Source organism: Ahaetulla prasina, chromosome 6 (genome assembly GCF_028640845.1).
Source record: "Ahaetulla prasina isolate Xishuangbanna chromosome 6, ASM2864084v1, whole genome shotgun sequence".
NCBI lineage: Eukaryota > Metazoa > Chordata > Lepidosauria > Squamata > Colubridae > Ahaetulla > Ahaetulla prasina.
In genome coordinates this window covers 26,172,381-26,195,002 of record NC_080544.1, presented here as the reverse complement: position 1 = coordinate 26,195,002, position 22,622 = coordinate 26,172,381, and the positions used below count along the sequence as shown (strand labels likewise).

General features: G+C 41.6%; 1 protein-coding gene across 2 annotated transcripts in view; it reads right to left on the bottom strand.

Moving 5' to 3' along the window:
• Positions 1–408: 408 nt before the first annotated feature.
• The window catches only part of MCU (mitochondrial calcium uniporter), a 149,943-nt gene continuing 127,729 nt past the window's right edge, over positions 409–22,622 (bottom strand). Inside the window, exons 3-9 of one of the 2 annotated variants that reach the window (XR_009155700.1) lie at positions 18,197–18,367; positions 16,650–16,754; positions 11,862–12,022; positions 8,545–8,748; positions 2,400–2,516; positions 2,111–2,275; positions 409–1,000 (exon numbers count right to left, since the gene is read on the bottom strand). Coding sequence is in view for 1 of the 2 variants with exons in the window: in XM_058187991.1 (XP_058043974.1) it covers positions 923–1,000; positions 2,400–2,516; positions 8,545–8,748; positions 11,862–12,022; positions 16,650–16,754; positions 18,197–18,367 (836 nt within the window). In the remaining variant the exon portion in view is untranslated. The remainder of the gene's footprint in view (positions 1,001–2,110; positions 2,276–2,399; positions 2,517–8,544; positions 8,749–11,861; positions 12,023–16,649; positions 16,755–18,196; positions 18,368–22,622) is intronic. The other variant, XM_058187991.1, reaches the window with a different exon arrangement.

Genomic DNA, 22,622 nt, shown 5'->3' with positions numbered 1-22,622 from the left:
TTCGGAGGACTATCTATTTGGAGGGAGAATGAGTAGGGGGGAAGAAACATTTCTCCCTTAAGACTGTATAGGAACAGTTTTTCTCATGCAACATCACCATTTATGTGTAAAAGTTGAATCAGGGCAGTGAAGCTGAAGAAGATATGCGGGAATACTTCCATGTTCAAATGTTCACAGCGAGAATTATTCAGTTTGTGATCCAGATAAAACTGATAACATTGATAATCTTTCAGTATAAGGAGAAAGTTTGTTTTGATAGTAAACAGACAGGGAGGAAAATGTTTTAGGTGGGTTTTTGTGTGTGTGTTTATGTGTGTGGAATAAAAAGAATTTTTGCATTGCTCTTACAAAACAAGAGAGAACCAAAACAAAAACAAACAAACAGAAAAGACACACTAGGGTCCAATCTCGGGTTGCACGTTAATGGAGACGTTTACTTCAATCTGGATCACCAATCATGGTGTCTTTAAAATGGCTTGATTGTTTCCTTCTTTTGTTTAGTGCACTATTATTGTGCAATAGTTTGAAAGAGATTTAAAAAAAAATGCTGAGCAGGCTGCTAGTGCTTCTTCAAGACGCAGACACTGCAAAAGCTGGAAAAATATGTCCCCGATACAATTTCTTCATGAAATGCCCACCTTTATAATCTATATATTTTCATCCAAAAGAAAAAACGTTTGAATGAGACAATCTTTAAGCCCTTTGAAAAGACTTAGCATTCCATAGTGCCTGATTATTATTATTATTATTTTTTGACTGAACACATTACCCCCTCCCCAGTCAAGGTCTCTGTTTTAATGATTTAAAAACCCTCCACCCCAAGAAGACCTTCCAGCTTCCACCTGAAATGCTTTCTAATGAAAGAGGCAAGAGCTTGAAAAGATCTGCCACTTCTGTCAAGATAAAGAGGTTCCTCTGACGATCAGTCTTTATCACTGATTTGTTGGACAGGTAGATGTACCTGTAAGGGATCCCGAAGTCTCTTAAGGTCCAATTCTGCCTAAAAATCAATAAAATGAAGACATAAGTACCATATTTCTCTCCATCATACTCTAGCATGTCAAACTCGCTATCATTGAGGGACGGATTGGAGTTGTGTTTGACCTCAGGGGGCTAGGTGTAGCCAGGGTGGGTGTGGCCATCTTGACATCACTCATGTTGAGGGCGCCTGTGCAGGCCCGAGCGCTCTGCCAGCGAAAATGGGGTTCCATGCTCCGTTTTCGGCTGCGATGGCATCCTGCAACCCGCTGCAACCGAAAATGGAGCTCAGGAGGTTGCGCATGGCCCTCCCGAGCTCCATTTTTACTGGCAGAGGCACTGTGGGCCGGTCTTTTTGCTGTTTCTTGGGTGGCCCTGCGGGCCAGATCTAAGCACTCTGCGGCCCTGATCCGGCCCGTGGCCCTTGAGTTTGACATCACTGCTCTAGCATAATGCATTACAGTAGGGGTCCCCAACTCCTAGGCTGCGGACCAGCACCGGTCCGCGGCCCGCTAGGAACTAGGCCACACATATGAGAGAAGCCTCATTCACACATGTGCGGGATGTAGGCAGCACATGAAACTACGCTCTCCTTATCCGAGGAAAAACTGCTCTCCACATAACCTGTTCCTGAAGCCGAAAAGCTTGGGGGTAGCTGCATTACAGGTAATCTCATTCCAAGTCAATATATCCACATTCACAAAAGGTCACCATAAAAAAACAACAACCCAGGACTTTCCCATGGGGTAAACATAGGAACCCATCCTACGTCCAGATAGTCTTTGACTTACAACCATTAGTTTAATAAACATTTGAACATTAGAATGGCACTGAAAAAAGGTGATTTATGACTGTTTTCCACACTTACAACCATTGCAACATCCCCATGGTCATGTGATCAAAATTTGGACGTGCGGCAACTTCTCTGTCTGACAATGCTGAAAAGGTGACTTACAACCAATGCAGCATCCTGGGAGATCACATGATAATTACGATGTCACGTGATCTCCATCTGCAGCCCTTTCAGGGGGATATCCGACAAGCAAAATCAGTGTGGAAACCAGATTCGCTTAACACCCATATGATTTGCTTAATGACCACAGTAAAAGTTGTCAAATTGGACGTAACTTACTTAATAATCGCATCATTTAATGATGGAAGTTCCAATCCCAATTGTGATCATAAGTCAAGAACTAGCTGGAGTGCTTTATCATTCCAATGTGCTGCAGGTTTAATCAACTTTCTTCTGGGCTGGAAACTATATCAACTTTATAAAATCAGCTGTAAATAACATTATCTTTTGGAATACAAATGGGAAAAACATGAGGAAAGCAGATCAAAGAATTACTGAATTTCAAGAACTAATATGGGACAATTTCCTATCCCCCCCCCAATTTCTTCCAAGGATTAGTTTTTATTACCTGAGCGATAGCATCCTTGAGTTGATTGTATTTTTCTAGATCAAAACGTGTCTTTTTGGCTCCTTTATGGAAAAATAGTAAGTACTGCCTGTCTCTAGCATCTGGATATACATATTCCTATTGAATGAAAGAATAAATTAATTAAAACCTTAGACTTATTTATCAATAACCAATTTGAAAGAACAAGAAACTCAACTCTGGGCTAATTTGTATCTGCATTAATTTAACATGGAATACGGACAATTTATATGCCACATAATGCTCGGCAGATCTGATTATCAACTGAATGGTGATAATATAGTCTTTTTGATATATCATCTTACTTATGATTATTTGCAGGAGTTGAGCAATGTAACAGATACTGTGTCATTTCAAATATGCAACTGAAAGCAATTCTTGACAGCTTGGTCAATTTAATTTTAATTTTGCTCCACAGTGGTTGAGCAATTTAAGCCACCTAGAGTTTGACTGATATATTACAAATTACTATAATAAATAAACAAATGATTAACTAGTTGGAGAACAGCAGGCGGGATATGAAACTCTGCATGGGTACAATAATGCAGAGTAAGTTATTGTGGACAAGGGACAGGAACTAGAGCTATATAGTTATTTGATCTTTATTATTGCCACCAATAGCTACTCCATACTCCACGGCCAATGATTTTGGTCATAATAGCCAAACAGGTTATGGGACTTGTAGATGCACATAGGCTAATTCATACCTACACACGCCATTTTGCACATCTTCATATTCAGCGATCCTGAATTGTGCCAAAATATATATGTTTACATTTATATCCCGCCCTTCTCCGAAGACTCAGGGCGGCTTACAGTGTATAAGGCAATAGTCTCATTCTATTTGTATATTTTTTACAAAGTCAACTTATTGCCCCCCCAACAATCTGGGTCCTCATTTTACCTACCTTATAAAGGATGGAAGGCTGAGTCAACCTTGGGCCGGGCTTGAACCTGCAGTAATTGCAGGCTACTGTGTTCTAATAACAGGCTTCTTAACAGCCTGAGCTATCCCGGCCCACCTCCCCATAAGCTCAATATGAGCCCACCTCCCCATAAGCTCAAAGAGAAGAAAGTTTATGGCACTATAAAGTTATTACACTGCAAGTGACCATCTAAAGTGTGAAAATCTGTAAGTTCAATTCTCAGTAGCACAGGGGTCTCCAATCTTAGCAACTTTAAGCCTGGAGGACTTCAACTCCCAGAATTCCCCAGCCAGCTTTCTGGGAGTTGAGGTCTACCAGGCTTGAAGTTGCTCAGGTTGGAGACCCCTGCAGTAGAGGGTTTGAAGCCCTTAGAACAGGGGTGTCAAACTCGATTTCAACGAGGGCTGCATCAGGATTGTGTTTGACCTCGGGGATGGGGTGGGCGTAGCCAGGGAGGGCGTGGTCAGCTTGATGTCACTCGTGTCGGGGGCGTTTGTGGTGGCCCAAGCGCTCTGCAAGCGAAAACTGGCTCCCGAGTTCCGTTTTCAGCTGCAACGGCCTCCTGCCGCCTTCTGCCAGTGAAAACGGAGCTGGGGGTAGGGGGAAGCTTCATTTTCACCAACAGAGGGCGGCAGAAGGCCGTTGCAGCCAAAAATGGAGCCTGGGAAGACCGCGTGCTCTGTTTTCTCTGGCAGAGACACCACAGGTTGGTCCTTTGCTGTTTATAGGGTGGCCCCAAGGGAACAGATCTAATCACCATGTGGGCCGGATCCAGTCCCCAGGCCTTGAGTTTGATACCCCTGCCTTAAAATAATACCTGGCTACCCACATCTGAAAAATCCCAGTAAGGATCAAATTGATCACATATTGCCTCCTGATGGTCTATGAAAACTGAAAACACTACACAAGATGTGAATTGTGTAAAAATAGAGCCTCCTTCTTCCTCCCAGAAGAGGTTGTGTACCGTATTTTTCAGAGTAAAAGACGCTCCGGACTATAAGATGCACCTACCTTTTTTGGTGAGGAAAACAAGAAAAACAAATCTGCCTCTGTCTCCCAGCAATTTGCCTCATTGCAGCAAACAGCCTGCTTTAGTTTCATTTTTGTTTTCAGCACAGCCTGATTAGCGCACATGCACACACACACACACACACACACAATCTGCCTCCCAGCAATTTACTTCCTTGCAGCAAGCAGTGGAGTCCTGCATGGCAATAGGCAATGGCAATCCCTGCAGCCTGGAGCAGCTGAGGGTTGGGAGGTCGATCCAACCGACAATCAACTGCTTGTGCTAAACAGGCTGTGCTGAAACTGAAACGGGCTGTTTGCAGTTTGCTGCTTGCAGCAAGGAGGTAAATTGCTGGGAAGCAGAGGCCAAAGGGTGGGGGCCAGCAGGTGGGCAGGGCTACATTCGGTGTATAAGACGCACCCAAATTTTCATCCTCTTTTAGGGGGGGGAAAAGTACGTCTTATACTCCGAAAAATATGGCAAATAATACGTAATCTACTACATGGTGGCATGAAATGAGTCCCTAGGGAGATAGGGCGGTATACAAATATGAAAAATAAATAAAAAATAAAAAAATAACATGCCTGTATCCTTCTCTGAATGCTTAAGGAAAGGTGGATTGTATACAGATAGTCCTCAACTTACAACCATTTATTTAGTGATCGAAGTTAAAACGGCACTAAAAAAACTAATTCATGACCATTTTTGAGCAAGGGCGGAGCTGATGTCGCGATGACACCACGGGCGGCCTGGATGCTCCAGGATCGCTGTCGATAATCCCCTCATCTGGACGGTCCATTTTGGACCTCACTGTCCCGTTGAGACAGTGATCGTTAAGGGCGCCTCCTGTTGATCCCAGGGATACCGCAAAGTCCCTGGTTGATCCAGGAAAAGCCCTTTTTTCCAATGAGGAAGATTTGGCTATAGAAGCTGCTGAAGTTGGGATAGCTCCGGAACGGAAAGTTTTGAAAGGAATGTGTCGGTGTGGTGAGAGACTCTTTGTTAAAGACTTTCTTTAGAAATCATCCTGAGATTTAAAGAATGACAAAATAGAGAATAAAAGAAGTTGAGCGGCGAAACTAAGACTAATTTTAGACGTGATCTCCTTTTGTGGCCTTTTGACAAGGTGAGTCAATGGGGGAAGCCAGATTCACTTTAAAACCAATTTAACAATGGCACTGATTCAGTAATAATTGTGGCAAGAGAGGTCATGAAATGGGAGCAAAACTCATTTAACTGTCTTGTTTAGCAATGGAAATTTTGGATTCAACTGCGGTCGTAAATCGAGGACTACCTGTATACCATTATGATAGTGGTGGCACAGAGGTTAGAATGCAGTATTGCAGGCTAATTCTACCCACAGCCAGGAGTTCGATCCTGACCAGCTCAAGATTGACTCAACCTTCCATCCTTCCAAGGTCAGTAAAATGAGGACCCAGATTGTTATCTGGGTAAATGCTGACTCTGTAAACCGCTTAGATAGGGTTGTAAGCACCGTGAAGCAGTATATAAGTCTAAGTGCTATTGCTATTGTGCCATGAAATCAGTATAGGACTCTGACTTTCTGATTCTCTTAAAGCAGGAAACCAATGATCAGTGGGACACTCCTAGTAGTAGCAGAGTAAGAAGGAATGTATGATGGGAACCAGAAGGCAGGCACCCCTATCATTAACAGCAATAGCAATAGCACTTAGACTTATATACCGCTTTATAGTGCTTTACAGTCCCCTCTAAGCAGTTTTACAGAGTCAGCCTATGGCCCCCAACAATCTGGGTCCTCATTTTACCCACCTCAGAAGGATGGAAGGCTGAGTCAACCTTGAGTCAGTGAGACTCGAACTGTCAAATTGCAGGCAGCTAGCAGTCAGCAGAAGTAGCCTACAGTACAGCACTCTAATCCACTGTACCACCGAGGCTCATTAATGTGCATTCTACTGTGGTTGAGATACAACATGCAAATCTAAATATATCCCTGTAATGTCTTGGAGAACATGGTTCCTGCCCTGCATTTTTAAAAGAACATAAAAAAGCCTACAAATTTAGACAAAATTCTGAAAGTGGCATTTACAGTATTTTTCGGAGTATAGGACGCACCTTTTTCCCCCAAAAAAGAGGGTGAAAATTTGTGTGCGTCTTATACTCTGAATGTAGTCCTGCCTAGCTTCTCAAATGGAGATTTCAGAGGTTGAAAAAAGCATCAGAAACGAAGCTTCAGAAAAAAAGCCCCCAAAAAGAGCTTCAGAAAAAAAGCCTCCAAACAGAATTTGAGAAAAGTCCCGCCTAGCTTCTCAAATGGAGATTTCAGAGGTTGAAAAAAGCATCAGAAACAGAGCTTCAGAAAAAAAACCTCCAAAAAGAGCCTCAGAGGTATTCTGGGAGACTGATCCACCCACCAATCAGCTTTTTTCTTATTTTCCTCCCCAAAAACTAAGGCGCGTCTTATACTCCGAAAAATATGGTCATAAGCTGAGAAGGACTCCACATGCATTCACCCTTTAGCTTCAGTGCATTCTTTACCTATTAAAGGAGTTTTTGAACTTGTGTGCAACAATATGAAAACCATACAGAAGTCTCAAAGGGAATACAGGCAACTGACTGCCAGAGAAAATTAGCTAAAGTACAAAATTAGAACCTTAAAAAACAATTCACACACATATATGTATTAGAACTACGCTATGCTTTGAGTGGTTTTTTTCCCTCACAAAGGTTCAAGGGATGCACCCTTTGATAACTATTTTATGAAACAAAATGTTTCCCCCCCCCCCCATCTGCCCACTTCAAAGAGTGAAACAACTACATTATTTGCATTTTTCCCCGTTTTGCAGCTTCTCTGGGTTTTTTTCTGCAGGACTAACTTTCTGAGAGGGTGGGCCCTTAAGTGGAAGAGGAGACTTTTCCAGCAAATGTTTGAAGGAGAAGATCTTGAGGAGGAGATGCAGTTCAAATTGAAGTATCACTTCAAACTTCTTCAAGTCAGTGGGATGAAAAACAGCTCCTCTTACCCTTTTGGCCCGATATTTTCTGAGCAGGCAGCTTTGGTGATCTAAAACCAGAAGGCAGATCTCTGAAGCTGTGTAACTGACTTTTGGAAGTCAATTGTCATTGTCCTTCAGGCTTTTCTTGGCAAAGTGAATCACATCAGTTCCACAGTGCACATCTATGTCATGTTGCCCAGGCTTGACTTACCGTATATACTCGAATATAAGCCGATCCGAGTATAAGCCGAGGTCCCCAATTTTACCCCCAAAACTGGGGTAAACTGGGGACTCGAGTATAAGCCGAGGGTGGGAAATGAGGCACCTACCGGTTGGGGAAAGCCTCCCTCCCTCAGCTGAGAAGGCTGGCGGCTCCCCCGCCCCGCCCTCTCACTGCACCGGCAGGGCTTCAGTCCGGTAAAATGTGAAAAAAAGAAAAAAAAAAACCTCGAGTATAAGCCGTATATACTCGAGTATAAGCCGAGGGGCTTAAAAAAAAAAAAAACTCGAGTATAAGCCGTATAGACCCGAGGGGACGTTTTTCAGCACAAAAAATGTGCTGAAAAACTCGGCTTATACTCGAGTATATACGGTAATTAGAATAGAATAACAAAGTTGGAAGGGACCTTGGAGGTTTTCTAGTCCAACCCCCTGCTTAGGCAGGAAACCCTACAGCACTTCAGACAAATGGTTATGCATCATCTTCTTAAAAACTTCCAGTGTTGGAGCATTCATAACTTCTGGAGGCAAGTTGCTCCACTGATTAATTGTTCTAACTGTCAGGAAATTTCTCCTCAGTTCTAAGTTGCTTCTCTCCTGATTAGTTTCCACCTGTTACTTCTTGTCCTGCCTTCAGGTGCTTTGGAGAATAGCTTGACTCCCTTTTCTTTGTGGCAGCCCCTGAGATATTGGAACACTGCTATCATGTCTCCCCTAGTCCTTCTTTTCATTAAACTAGACATGCTCAGTTCCTGCAACCATTCTTCATATGTTTTAGCTTCCAGTCCCCTAATGATCTTTGTTGCTCTTCTCTGCATTCTTTCTAGAGTCTCCACGTATTGTTTTACATCATGGCAACCAAAACTGGATACAATATTCCAAGTGTGGTCTGACCAAGGCATTATAAACTGGTATTAACACTTCACGTGATCTTGCACTGAATTATGCAACCTCCTTTTTCCAAAATAATAACCATTTTAATGCAAAGCCCATCTTACCTGACGCGTTACTACAAAGTATGCATACATTGCCATGGCGCTGCCATATGTGATGAAGTAGGTGACTGGCTCCATAATGTCCCAAGAATATTCCCACCAGGTAAGCCGAGCCAAGATTCCAAACTGGGTTGCCATGTAAGCCAGCCCACCCCACAGTAGCCAGGTTGTCCTCTTCTCTGCTTTTCTGCAAATTTCCATCCTGACCTGTAAAAGAAAATTATGCAGGGCTAGTACGGTATTGAGCAGTGGCCTTTAATACAAGTTGAAATGTAACTCAAGCACGTTGTCTAGTCCAGTGTTCCCTCATCCTTAGCAACTTTAAGATGGGTGGACCTCAACTCCCAGAATTCCCAGCCAGCAGGGAACACTGGTCTAATCAGAAGACTAGATTGCAGAAGAGAAGACTTCAGAAAAAACAATGGCTACCTACCTGTCTTCCAGAGGACCTGTATACTGCACGAGTCAAAAAGAGGGTTGTGAAAATATTCACAGACCCCTCACATTCTGCACATAAACTGTTTCAACTCCTACCCTCAAAACGATGCTACAGAGCACTGCACAGCAGAACAACTAGACACAAGAACGTTTTTTCCCCAAATGCCATCATTCTGCTAAAGAAATGATTCCCTCAACACTGTCAAACTATTTACTAAATCTGCACTACTATTAATCTTCTCATCGTTCCCATCACCCATCTCCTTCCACTTATAACTGTAACTTTGTTGCTTGTATCCTTATGATTTATATTGATATTGTTTCCTGATTGCTTAGTTGTACCCTTTGACTATCATTAAGTGTTGTACTTTATGATTCTTGATGAACGTATCCTTTCTTTTATGTACACCGAGAGCATATGCACCAAGACAAATTCCTTGTGTGTCCAATCACACTTGGCCAATAAAAAAATTCTATTCTATTCTATTCTATTCTATTCTATTCTATTCTATTCTATTCTATTCTATTCTATTCTATTCTATTCTATTCTGTGTTTTAATGTCAATATTTTTGATGGGAGACTAAATGACAGATTGTCCAAATGCAGAATAACTCATTTTTCCATTCTTTTTGAATAGTTACCATGTGTTTCCAATGCTCTAATAAAGTCCTTGCTCCAATATCCCAGGTCCCACCTTCTCATTTTAAAAGAAAATAGTATGAAGTAAGATGTCCTCCCTTGCAAATTTTACAGAAAGAAGGGAAGGCTTACAGATAAACCCAAGGAGAGAGTACCTCACCATGTCCACAGAGTGTTTACTTTCGGACTCTATTATGGCAAAAATATCACTGAATCCTTCGTTTTGTCTCCTGTTAAAAATATGGATATCTGACTAGACCAGTGTTTCTCAGTCTTAGTGACGTTACGGTGAGTGGACTTCAACTCCCAGAATTCCCAGAAAATATGATTTTTGTAACAGAGTTGTTAACGCTTGGAACACACTGCCTGACTCTGTGGTCTCTTCTCAAACTCCCAAAAGCTTTAACCAAAAACTGTCTACCATTGACCTCACCCCATTCCTAAAAGGACTATAAGGGGCATGCATAAGAGCACAAAAGTGCCTACCGTTCCTGTCCTAATGATTCCTTTCATTATATCAAGTTAATACAATTGTTACATACTTTTGCTCATATATATGCTTATATGATATTTTGCTGATTTATGTTGATGCTTGTGTATACTGTTGTGACAAAAAAAAAATATTCCAGAACAGAAGTCTCTTCTCCAACACAATTTCTCCCTCATTATAATCCCTCTTAGATCAGTCTCCCAGTAGGGACTAGAATTCTTCTCTTATTGTAGTAAAAGGAATCAGCCAAAAGATTCTGGCTACTAATTACAATCAGAAAGCTAACCCACTGCTTGATCTTGGTTTGGATTTGGCATTTCTGCGTGCCATAAGCTTTTTCATCTATTTGAAAGAACAGCCAATCCCAATTTCTTATTTCCTTTCCATTGTGCACTTATAACACCCTGGTGCACCAAACATTGTCCAAGAGCAGGAACTGTGATTTAACACAATTTTCAAAACAGGGATTTCAGATCCTATGACATTAAAATAGTTCTTTATAGTGGTTTTTCAACACTGGCAACTGTAAGATAGGTGGATTTCAACTTCCAGAACTTCCCAGCCAATTTTGGGAGTTGAAGTCCACCATCTTAAAGACTGCCGAAGTTGAAAAACACTGTGATAAAGACTGATGAACAAAACCAATACACAAGAGGAGCCCATGTGTCTGTGCACAGTATTTGAGAATTTTATACTTAGTTGTGGACAAATTAACCATGATTCAATTAACTGGGAAACAGTGCTTTATAACAAGTCATGTTCCTCCTCTCCCCATTTACTAGTTTTTTAAACAGAAATGCTCAGATCTAGACCCATTTATTAATAGATAAGCCTCAACGTGTTGCAGTCTGAAGAGTTAGCTCAAGAATATCTGACTGTTGAAGCCCGCCAGACTCAGACGACGAGGAGGCTGGGGAGGAACCAGCTCTGGAGTCTGGGGAAGGCTCTGATGGATGCTCTGCGTTGGATGCAGAGATAGAGCCAGGGCCGTCCAACATTTCCCAGCCACCAGAGAGACAGCTGCCTTTGGAGGCTGAGATAAGCAGGAAGGAAGAACAGCTGGGGCCTGTTCCAAATGCCTGTTCCAGAGCAGTTAGGAGAGGAGAACAACTAAAGACAAGGCGTCGACTCGGGAAGCAAAGCACACTCGGATGCTGAATGGCCCCTCCCTGGCTGGGGAATAAATAGAAGGAAAGGGGAGTGGTGGTCGTAGGAGATAACAGTTTGTAGTTCTGAAGATTTTGGCTCATCGTGTTTCATGCCACAAAGACTGCTTGCCAGAACTTACTTCGCAGCCTTTCGTCTGGGAGCTCACAGCCTTGAAATTATCACAAGGAACTGATAAAGTCTGTTACTGCAGTTAACTCCTTGAAGGACTATTGCCTGGACTTTTTGGTGGGTGAACGCAATTAATTCACAAGAGGAAAATAAAAAGTATTTTTTCGTGACAAGGAGTCTGTTTCTTGCTTCTGCTAAGGCTGGGTCAGAACACTGACAAGGAAATCACTTGTAAACAAACATTGGCTGGGTAGGGATCAGAAGACCTTTGTGGTTGTCTATTTTTCCTTTATATGATTTTTAAATCAATTATTACAATACATACAGTAACAGATATTCCTTGGCCACTTAAAATTAATCCAAAAAAAAAATTTACATATGAATTTTTTTTTTTGCATATGGAAAAACCCTTTACAAAGAGGGTTGTCTAAAGCCATTAATGTACAATACAGGTTCTTTGTTTAGTGCCCTCACTTTTTCCATGGGTGCCAATTGCTGCTTGAGGTCTTCTAACCTCCCAATCAATTCCTTCTCCTTGTTCAGTTGGTGTTCTTCAATACACAGTGTGGTATAGAGCTGCTGAACCAAAGTCTTCACATCATTCAACGTGGTGGCATCTTCGTGGCTTAAGAGATCTAAAGAAGAACACAGATCTTTTAATATCCTTATATTTTTCAGTGTGATGGTACTGTGAAGAATGTCCTACTGAAGGGCTGAAATTTACAAAATTTAAATGAAATAAAGAGGATAGAATTAACTGGATTACTCAATGCGTTGCATGGCAACCAGGGGTGAAATACTCCCGGTTCGGACCGGATCGCCTGATCCGGTAGCGATGGCAGTGGGTGGTTCGGAGAACCGGTAGCAAAAATCCCTGCCCCTGCCCAATGCCCTGCTGAGCTGCGCGATCATCAGAGATTGGTTTTTTTGGTTTTTTTACTTTTAAAAGCATTTTTTCTTTGGCTAAAAAAATGTTTGTTTTTTTTAAAAGCCTCTGATGATCAGGTGGGAGGGATTGGTGGGAGGGGTAATGTGACTGGGTGGGCGTGGCCAACCTTTTTTAATGATTATTTTTAAAAGCATTTTTTCTACATCCTCTTCAGCTGAAGAGGTTGTAGAAAAAATGATTTTAAAAAGCTCCTCTGGCGATCCCAGCTGAGATGCCTGATCATCAGAGGCTTTTAAAAACATTTTTTTACAACCTCTTCAGCCGAAGAGGATGTAGAAAAAATGCTTTTAAAAATAATAATAATAATAATAATAAAAAGTTGGCCACGCCCACCCAGTCACATTACCCCTCCCACCAAGCCACACCCACAGAACCGGTAGTAACAAATTTTACATTTCATCCCTGATGGCAACTCATGTTCTGAGAAGTTTTTGAACAAACACTGTTCCAGTATAAGGTTGGCTTATACTCGCTTCTCCCAAGATAAAAACCGACAAAACACTTCTAGACTGGATTGGCAAATTACAAAAACAGGAAAGCCTAAAATTCCATTTAAAATTCAATATCTAAAAGGTGACAATTGGGGCCATACTTTTAATGTTGTCTTTATTTTTTATTTGTTAAGCAAACAAGTCCATTCTACATCAAATAAGTCACTTTGAAAATGTTAATATTTGATATTTAACATTAAGTGGCTTTTGGACTCAATCAGTAAACAACAGGTAGATATTCTATTTTAGTTCATTTTATTTGTATTCCACCTTTATTTTTTTTACAAATAACTCAAGGCAGCGAACATATCCAAAAGCACTTTCCTTCTCCTAAACTCACCGTCTCCTGCTTTCCAGCCTGGTGCCTTAACTATTAGATGTGTGTGTGTGTTTGTGTAATATGGAATAGCATTATAAAAACGGAATGCATGACTATGTGAAAATTGTACTCAAAAGGGTTGGCAAATCAAAAAAGTACTTCAGATTCTTCACATTCCATTTCCTTCTTAATACATTTATAAGGTTTAAAGACACAATGGACAGGACACACCATCCAGAATAAGAAATGTTTGTATGAGGACATATTCAAGCCATTAAAAGTAGATTTTCCCCCTAGTTATATATTTGATCTGAAGAGTCCCAAGAAAGCTAAATGATAGGACTTTGATCCAGGCTAATATAGCTTAATTTACATTTTATATCCCAGAGTGCAAGACAATTTATTTGAGTTTTCATGCTTAACTTTACATACATTTTACTGAAATTACATTGTATCTTCATTTATGAAGCCCTAAACATCTGTCTAAGCCCTTCCAATGGTAAGGAATCCCAAAGATGCTTTTTCAAGAGGCAACTGGACTTTCTTGTTCTTCTTTGAAGACGTTTCGCTTCTCATCCAAGAAGCTACTTCAGCCCTGAAGCTCTATCTTCAGAGCTGAAGAAGCTTCTTGGATGAGAAGCGAAACGTCTTCAGAGAAAAACAAGAAAGTCCAGTTGCCTCTTGAAAAAGCACCTTTGGGACAACCATGACCTGTATGACTAAGAATCTCCATAGATAATGGGTAAGGAGGTCTTCAAAAATCAGACATGATTGGAGAAAAAAAATGGATAATGGAATCGATCTTTGGTTAAAAGATGCATCTTTACGTAAATAACGAACGACAATCAAATTCAAGCCTGTTTTTATCTTTTGCCTTTACTGAAAATCTGGACCCTGACTGTTCAATTTGAAGAGAAAAATAACATTAAGCCTGGTGCCTTAACTATTAGATGTGTGTGTATGTTTGTGTAATATGGAATAGCATTATAAAAATGGAATGCATGACTATGTGAAAATTGTACTCAAAAGGGTTGGCAAATCAAAAAAGTCAATCAAAAACAGTCTGCAGAGGGTCACGAACCTTTTGGTTTTCCAAAAGGCTGTGAAGATTCAACTCTTCCCCAAGGGTCTCTGGTGGCTCAACGTACTAAGTCTGTCTGTTATTAACACAGCTGCTTGCAATTACTGCAAGTTCAAATCCCACCAGGCCCAAGGTTGACTCAGCCTTCCATCCTTTATAAGGTAGGTAAAATGAGGACCCAGATTGTTGGGGGCAATTAAGTTGACTTTGTATATAATATACAAATGGATGAAGACTATTGCTTAACACATTGTAAGCCGCCCTGAGTCTTCGAAGAAGGGCGGGATATAAATTCAAATTAAAAAAAAAAAGTCACTGGCTGAGATATAGGAGGGGTGTTGTGTCTTGCCCGCTCTCACCGCAGCCGGGGTCTTCTTATCTGCTTCCGAACGCTGAAGAATGTCCTAGTATGCCTCCCGGCCCCAGCCCTGGCTCCATGCCCAGACAGGCTGAGGAGGAGGGGGCACCTCCCGGCCCCAGCCCTGGCTCCATGCCCAGACAGGCTGAGGAGGAGGGGGCACCTCCCGGCCCCAGCCCTGGCTCCATGCCCAGACAGGCTGCGGAGGAGGGAGCACCTCCTGGCCCCAGCCCTGGCTCCATGCCCAGGCAAACGGAGCAACTAGACCCCTCCCCCACAGCATGTGAGCCTGAGGGAGGTTTATTACCAACAGCTGCCGACTGGAGTGACCCTTGCTTCAGAAGAATTGATAGGCGGCGGCGGCAGAAGGAAGGGAGGGGCAGGCCTGGATAAGTGCTGAGTCATGGAGCCACACCCCATGGCCTATATAAAGGATCTGCTTTCTGGCAGTCTCTGAGTCAGGCAAAGTCGAACATATCTTGCTGAAGTCACTTTCTGGTCTCCTGCCTGCCTTGAGGACTTTGCTAGGACTTTGGCAGAGCTGCAGAGGCATGCCTGATTCGGATTTCCCTGACCCGGCCGTCAGCGGAGGAGTGGGACACAACAAGGGGTTAGGGTTTTAGATTTTTTATAAAGCATTGACTCTTGTATCACTGTACAAGTAGCCCTCGACTTATAGTCTTTTGTTTAGTGACAAATGGTTTAGTTTACAATGGCACTGAAAAAAGTGACTTATGACCATTTTTCACCCTTATTTACTGTTGCAGCATCCTGTCATGTGACCAAGATTCGAGCACTTGGCAACTGGATATTTATGATGGTTGCCAGAATCCTGGAATCATGTGATCGCCTTTTGCGACCTTCTGGCAAGCAAAGTTAATGAGGGAAATCAGATTCACTTTACAATCATGTTACTCTGCAGGGAGTCACTTAACAACTGTGGCAAGAAAGGTTGTAAAATGGGGCAAAACTCACTTAACAACTGTCTCGCTTGTCAAGTAAAACGTTGCCTGCGTTTGTAAGTTGAGGACTCCCTGTATTATGATTATTTTTATTTAATTCAGATTGTGCTTTCAGGCTTTATTTTTCATTTTTTTATGAACTGTTGTCAATTGCCTGGGTTTATGCATTTATGATGGATGGCCATATAAATCCCCTTTATAAATAAATAAAATCAATTAAACAAGCATGCGTGCCAGTTTGAAAGAGCAAGCAAGCCCTTTTGTTATGACAAAAAACACTAAGAACATACAACAGGGATACAAAAAATGTAGAAGCTTAATGCTTTGAAACAACTTCGGCACGGAAAACAATTGAAGGCAGAAAGCCAAACTAGGCACGTCCCAGAAAATCATGCATTAAAGCCACATTTAAAACAACTTTTATGAAACCATCTTTCCTCTTCTACCCAAGCAGATTGAAGATATTTTGCAACAGCTTCCCTTCCCAAAACTAAAACTTATTTTACAGCACAAAAAGAAAGAAAGAAAGAAAGAATACATGGGTGTATAGGAAAAAGTGTCAGTCAAGACTCAGGAAAACACACAACTAAACCAGACATAGGACCATAGGATCAAACTATTTACTAAATCTGCACTACTATTAACCTTCTTATCGTTCCCATCACCCATCTCCTTCCACTTATGACTGCATGATTGTAACTTTGTTGCTTGTATCCTTATGATTTATATTGATATTGTTTCCTGATTGCCTATGACTATCATTAAGTGTTGTACCTTATTATTCTTGATGAAGGTATCTTTTCTTTTATGTACACTGAGAACATATGCACCAAGACAAATTCCTTGTGTGTCCAATCACACTTGGCCAATAAAAAATTCTGTTCTGTTCTGTTCTGTTCTGTTCTGTTCTGTTCTATTCTATTCTATTCTATTCTTCTCAAAGCTTGGAGAAATAGCATGGATATCATGATGGCCGGCGATCATATATTTGGAAAAGATGGAATTTTCCAAACAGACATGAAATTATCTTTTTAATTATTAGATGGAGGACTTCCACGCAAATGACTTCTGGAAATCTATCCTAATTGCATGAAGGCGTTACCTCTCTTTGGTGGACGGACGTGGTAACTCAAGTCATTAATTACTAGTTTGAACTCGTCAAGAAGTAGGAGATCTATGCTTGTGGAAGCTGCTACTCGTGTCCCATCTGAAAGGAAAACAGGAATAGACGTATTAAGAGCTAGGTATGACTTATTAATATTCCAGCAGTGTTCCATTGCAAATTAGTATATTCTACCTTAGAGAAATGAACTGAAACCGAAGAGTTCCAATTTATAATCTCAAAAATACAGGTAGACCTTGACTTGGAGACCATTCAAGCGCTGAAAAAAAGGTAACTTACGGCCAGCCCTTTCACTTATAACTGCTGCAGTATCCCTATGGTCGCATGATCAAAATTCAGGTGCTTGGCAACTGCCATGTATGTATGTATGTATGTATGTATGTATGTATGTATGTATGTATTTATTATTTTGATTTATATATTTATATTTATATAAATATAATATATATTTATATTATATGATGGTTGCAGCATCCCAGGGTAAGATGGCAGCCATCTGCAACCTTCTCAGCTGACTTCCAACAAGCAAAGTCAATGGGGGAAGGCGGATTTGCTTAGCGACCACGTGATTCACTTAACAGCTGCAGTAATTAGCTGAACAACCTGTGTCAACAAAGGTGGCAAAATCTGGGCATGGTTCACTTGAACCACCACCTTGCTTAACGACGCAAATTCTGGTCCCAATCGTGGTCATAAGACGAGGACTACCTGTATCTCAGCAACTAAACGATTCCTTGTGTAATTCCGCCTGATGGAAGGAAGCAGAGCTGTGTAGGGGCAAAATGGATCATGAGCGAAAACATCAACCAAAATAGGTGGGGAGAGATTTAAAGGGGCACAAAAGTGGTAGGACGCCTATTTCCTACCTTTTTTAGTTGCAAACAACTTTCCAATTTCAAATGCTTTTTCTCCCCGTGGAACCCTAAGACCAGAAACAGACTTGAGGGGAAGAGGTTTTTTTTTTTTTTTTTAACTGACAGATATTATTACAAGCAAGAAATGGCAAATGGGGAAATTGTTTTAACATCTTTTGTCCACTTTTACTTTTGTCCGCTTTTATTCTGATCCACTGACAAATCTTTGGTCAATACAGACAGCGTGTGTTCGATATAATTAAGGCTAAACTATTTTATACTTTGCTTTAAACTTTTTCTATTACATATGTAACTTCCACTTGGTGAATAACATTCTCTTCTTTGGAACTCCGGTTTGTTTGTAGCAAACCATAGGGCAAAAGTTACATACTATTTTTCTTTCTCCCCCCAAAAAAAACAAAGCGGCTAATCTTATACAACACCAATCCCTATCAATCTCTATAGGATTAGCACGATGTAACAAGAACAGCAAAAAGTCCACAAAAGAGTGAAATATGGCCACATCAATAGCCCGGAGTGTAAATAATCCATCAAGAGCATGCTGGCTGGGGAATTCTGAAGTCCACAAATCTTTGAAGTTGAGAAACAGTGATCTAATCTAAAGCCGAAGGAGGTCATTGGGTTCCTCCAGTAACGCTCAGTCAGTAGTACCTGGTGAATAAATTGCAACTCGGTCGATTCCCCGGTCTTCTGCCTGGAGTTGTTGTAAGAATACTCCGACGGAGTCTGAAAGAGGTTTAAGTGTAAACTGGCAGCGTTCACGCCGAGAAGGAAGACTCAAGGATATCACTGGTAGCCCATTTTGGTAAATCACTGTAACGTCTGAGAAGGATAAACAGGGACAATTGAAACAGATTCAGAAAGGCATGTTAAGATGTCCACTGGGGTTAAGTTGAAGCCTATAGACAAAAGGCACATATCACATAATTACTGTAGTTTTCGGAGTATAAGATGCTCCGGAGTATAAGACGCACCTTAGTTTTTGGGGAGGAAAATAAGAAAAAAAAAATTCTGCCTCTGCCTATCAGCATCCATTGGTATTTATCTGGCTAGCGTCCTGTCAATGTGTGAGAGAGTTGAGGGCTGTTTGGAAACTGAAACAGTATTTGATGTGTGAGCCACAAGGAAGGAAACAGCAAGGAGCCTGGGCGTGGCTTAGCTCAACTACTCTAAAGCTGCATGCTGTGCTGATCTCTGAAACTAAAACTGAAACTGAAATTCCTCTCCCCTGCTTGTGTTTTGCTTGTATTTACCACCACGTTGGAAAACCTGCTTTTGTTATTGTATATTTACTTCATGTGTTATATTATATATAAAGAGAAGTTATTGAATCCTACTGAATCAGTTACTTGTGTGTGCTTTCTGGATGTGATTGCTGCTGAAAACTCTGAGTCCTTGCAGCAAATAGCAAACAGCCAGGTCAGCTTCAGCACATTATTGCAGCCTGATTCATCACAAGCAGCTGATTGGCGGGTGGATCAGCCTCCTGGAATATCCCCAATCAGCTGTTCCAGGCTTCAGTGATGGCCACAGACCATCGCCACCTCCGTGCCTTACGTTTTTGGCTACATTCGGTGTATAAGACACACGCAAATTTTCACCCTCTTTTAGTGGAGAAAAAAGTGTGTCTTATACTCCGGAAAATACGGTAGGTGTCCTATCATAAAGAATTTCATTGGTTTTTCTGAATATTGCAGAGGACTAGGCTAAAGGTTTCTTCAGGGTCTTTCCAATTCTATACTTCTAAGATTCCTAGAAGATTGCTAAGTATTGACTTCAACTTTTTTTCTATATGAAGCTTCAACAATTCAACGTTACACTTCCTTCTTGAGAAGTGTTCCCTAGGAAAAAGGTTTTTCATGTAACAATAATTTCTGAACAAGGGTCGTGAAGCAGTAGCTACTTTATTCAAAGTAAATGTTATCCAAGTCCAAGAAGAAAGGAGATAATTGCAGAGATCAATACTATTTTTTTTGTCTTTTAATGACCCCATAATCCCTTGCATTGGGGTGGAGTCCAAGCAACTGAATGGAATTGAGTGTTTACTGGCCAGATGCCTTTCCTGTCACCAATGCAGAGTTCACAGCTGATATTTACTCATTGTGCCCAGAGAGAGAAATATCTGCCCTTACCTAGGATCGAACTCACGGCCTCCTGATTGTGAGGGAGAGCTCCACCTCTAGGCCACTGCACCACTTGCAGAGATCAATGCCATATCCCGTTGAATATAGAAAACCAAATTTCTCCTTTGGTATTAGGGGAAATGGATTTGTTTCCAAAATGTTTGCAGCCACTGTTATAGACGCTAAAGTAGATGACCTTGAAGGAGATATGCAAGCTCTATCACCACATCAAGAAGGGGTTAAACTTTTTTTTAAAGTCCAGAACATCCAGATAATATCTTAGACAGATAGCTCCCTGATTCACTCAATTATAGGAAGAAAGAGGAAGTGCAACCTATTCCAATTTGGAAGATTCTGTTATTATAGCCAATCTCAGCAAGTGTAGTTTTTAGCCTTCGAGTGAAGTTGATTTCTTGGTCTGTTCTATTTAGCAGGACTGACACACGTAGAGAGATAGGGCTGAAATTTCAGCCATTTGGGATCTGGATAGCTTTTAAGGGAGGTCTAAATATTTCATGAAAGCTTAATGGATGAGTTGACTCCCCAATGGAAAAAAAAGCACGATTTTATTGCCAATTTCAGCAGCACATTCTAACTGTTGTAAAAGTAAGGCTAGTTACCCCATAATCTTCAACTCGTCCTCTGTTGTCCACACTTTGTAATATGTTTTAAGTATTGACAGAGTTTTATATGCAGGTCAAAAAGAGATGATTGCTGCAGGTAGCAAATGTGGTTTCATGAAATGGGGATGAATAGCAACAAGGTATTGGGAGAACCAAGCTCTAGAACAGCACCATATTTAAGTAATTCCTTTCAGGTGCAGTTAAAGAGGCTTTCTCACCATCTGTGTTAGATATGCGGATTATGACATAAGAAACCCACCACTGTTTTATATTAAAAACCTAAGTCATAAACTTGCATATGTCCTCAGACATCCTGCTTTTCCATCCTGGAATCCTTCCACTCCCGAATCAATAAAACTATTGATTATTGAAACCATGTTTTGCATGTTGACAAGATGATGCAACTTGTCTGATTTCAAAAGGATATTCCCTATGGAAAGTTAGCCCTCGGCATCTGTGAACCAATTAGGTTTAGCTGAGAGATAAACAGAGCACAAGCGGTGCCATCAAAAAGGAAAAGGGGGTGGATCAGATCTGATCAGTAGCTCCAAATACTGGAGGGAAACACGGACTGAGTCTTCAGCAACAAATGAACTTTTTTTTTTTAATTTTCGTGCTACCGTTCTTCTTCCTTTCCCGTTCCCCATGTAAAGACTCATATGCAATGTTATACTTTGGTGGGTGCTGCATTCAAACATTTTAAATATACTGTGTTCTAATTCTGCAGTATTTTCTCTCTTGAACTTAGGCAATGCCATTTTTGCAGCATCCATCCATCAATCATAATCTGAAACAAGCGGAACAATTTAGTTACAGAAGAAGATATATCTACATAAAATTGGTGACTGATGGCTTCCCTTGATAAACTGAAGGATCTACTCCTTCAAATTACTGTATTTTTTGGTGTATAAGACGCACTTCCCCCACACCCCCAAAAGTGGGTGGAAATGTCTGTGGGTCTTATGGAGCAAATGTTGCTGAAGCCACGCCCACCCGCCAGCAGTCTCCTTGCAGTAACAGCCTGGTCAGCTTCAGCACAGCCTGATTTAGCACAAGCAGCTGATTGGCGGTTGGATCTGCCTCCCGGAATACCGCCTTTCAGCTGTTCCAGGCTGCGGGGATCGGCATCACCCATCGCTGCCATCCATTGCCGCTGCCACCTATTGCCGCCTCTGCATGCCCCATTTTCGGCATCCATGCACCCCAGTTTCAGCCCGTTCCAGGCGGTGGCGATAGGCAGCAATGGCAATGGGCGGCAGCAATCCCTGCAGCCTGGAACAGCTGATAGGTGGTATTCCAGGAGGCAGATCCAATAGCCAATCAGCTGCTTGTGTTAAATCAGGCTGTGCTGAAGCTAACCAGGCTGTTTGCTGCAAGGAGGCTGCAAGGAGGCTGCGGAAGATTTTCCCCCCTTGTTTTCCTCCCCAAAAGCTAGGTGCGTCTTATAGTCCGGAGCATCTTATAGTCCAAAAAATATGGGCATCTTTCTTTTCTTAAAAAGGTAAGATTTTTTTACAGGAAGATCTTGATTTGTGACTGATCGTGTAACAATGGTCAAGAATTACAATGGCATTGGAAAGAGTGCTTTACAAGCTGTGAAGCATTTCAGTTAGAATAACATAAAATAATAGGGCTGGAAGGGATCTTGGAGGTCTTATAGTCCAACCCCCTGCTTGAGCAGGAGACCTTATATCATTCTGGATAAATGGTTGTCATAAAGCATTGCATCGCCACCACCATGGTCATATGATCACGCAGGAGGCCCTATACCATATCAGATAGGTGGCTGTCCAGTTTTTTCTTAAAAATCTTTAGCGATGAAGTACCCACAACTTCTGAAGGCAAGCTGTTCCACTGGTTAATTCCTCACTTGCTCTCCTTGTTTAGTTTCTTGTCCTGCCTTCAGATGCTTTAGAAAATAAGTTATTTGCTATAACATTCCAACATGGCAGTATAGATTCCATGCAGTGCTGGGTTTCAACCTGTGTTACTACCAGTTCGCTCTGCGCAAGCGCACTGTATATCACAATAGCTGAGGCGCGGCAATCCACTCTGCTTCAACTATCAGCTAGGCTAAAAACGAACAAATATAGGAAGGTATAGCGCAGGGGCAGGCGGGAGGACCCAGCTCACAGTTGGAGAGAACCGGTTCACTCTTGCCTCACCATTGCTGCTATTGGCTCATCCGAATCGGGCCGAACTGGTAGCAATCCACCACGGATTCCATGTCTCACCATTATTTCATATTTCACCTGGTTGCCTTGCAGCATTTTCCACACCCAGGTGAGTTACAGACACACAGCAGGACAAAGGTTCACAGAGCATGACCAC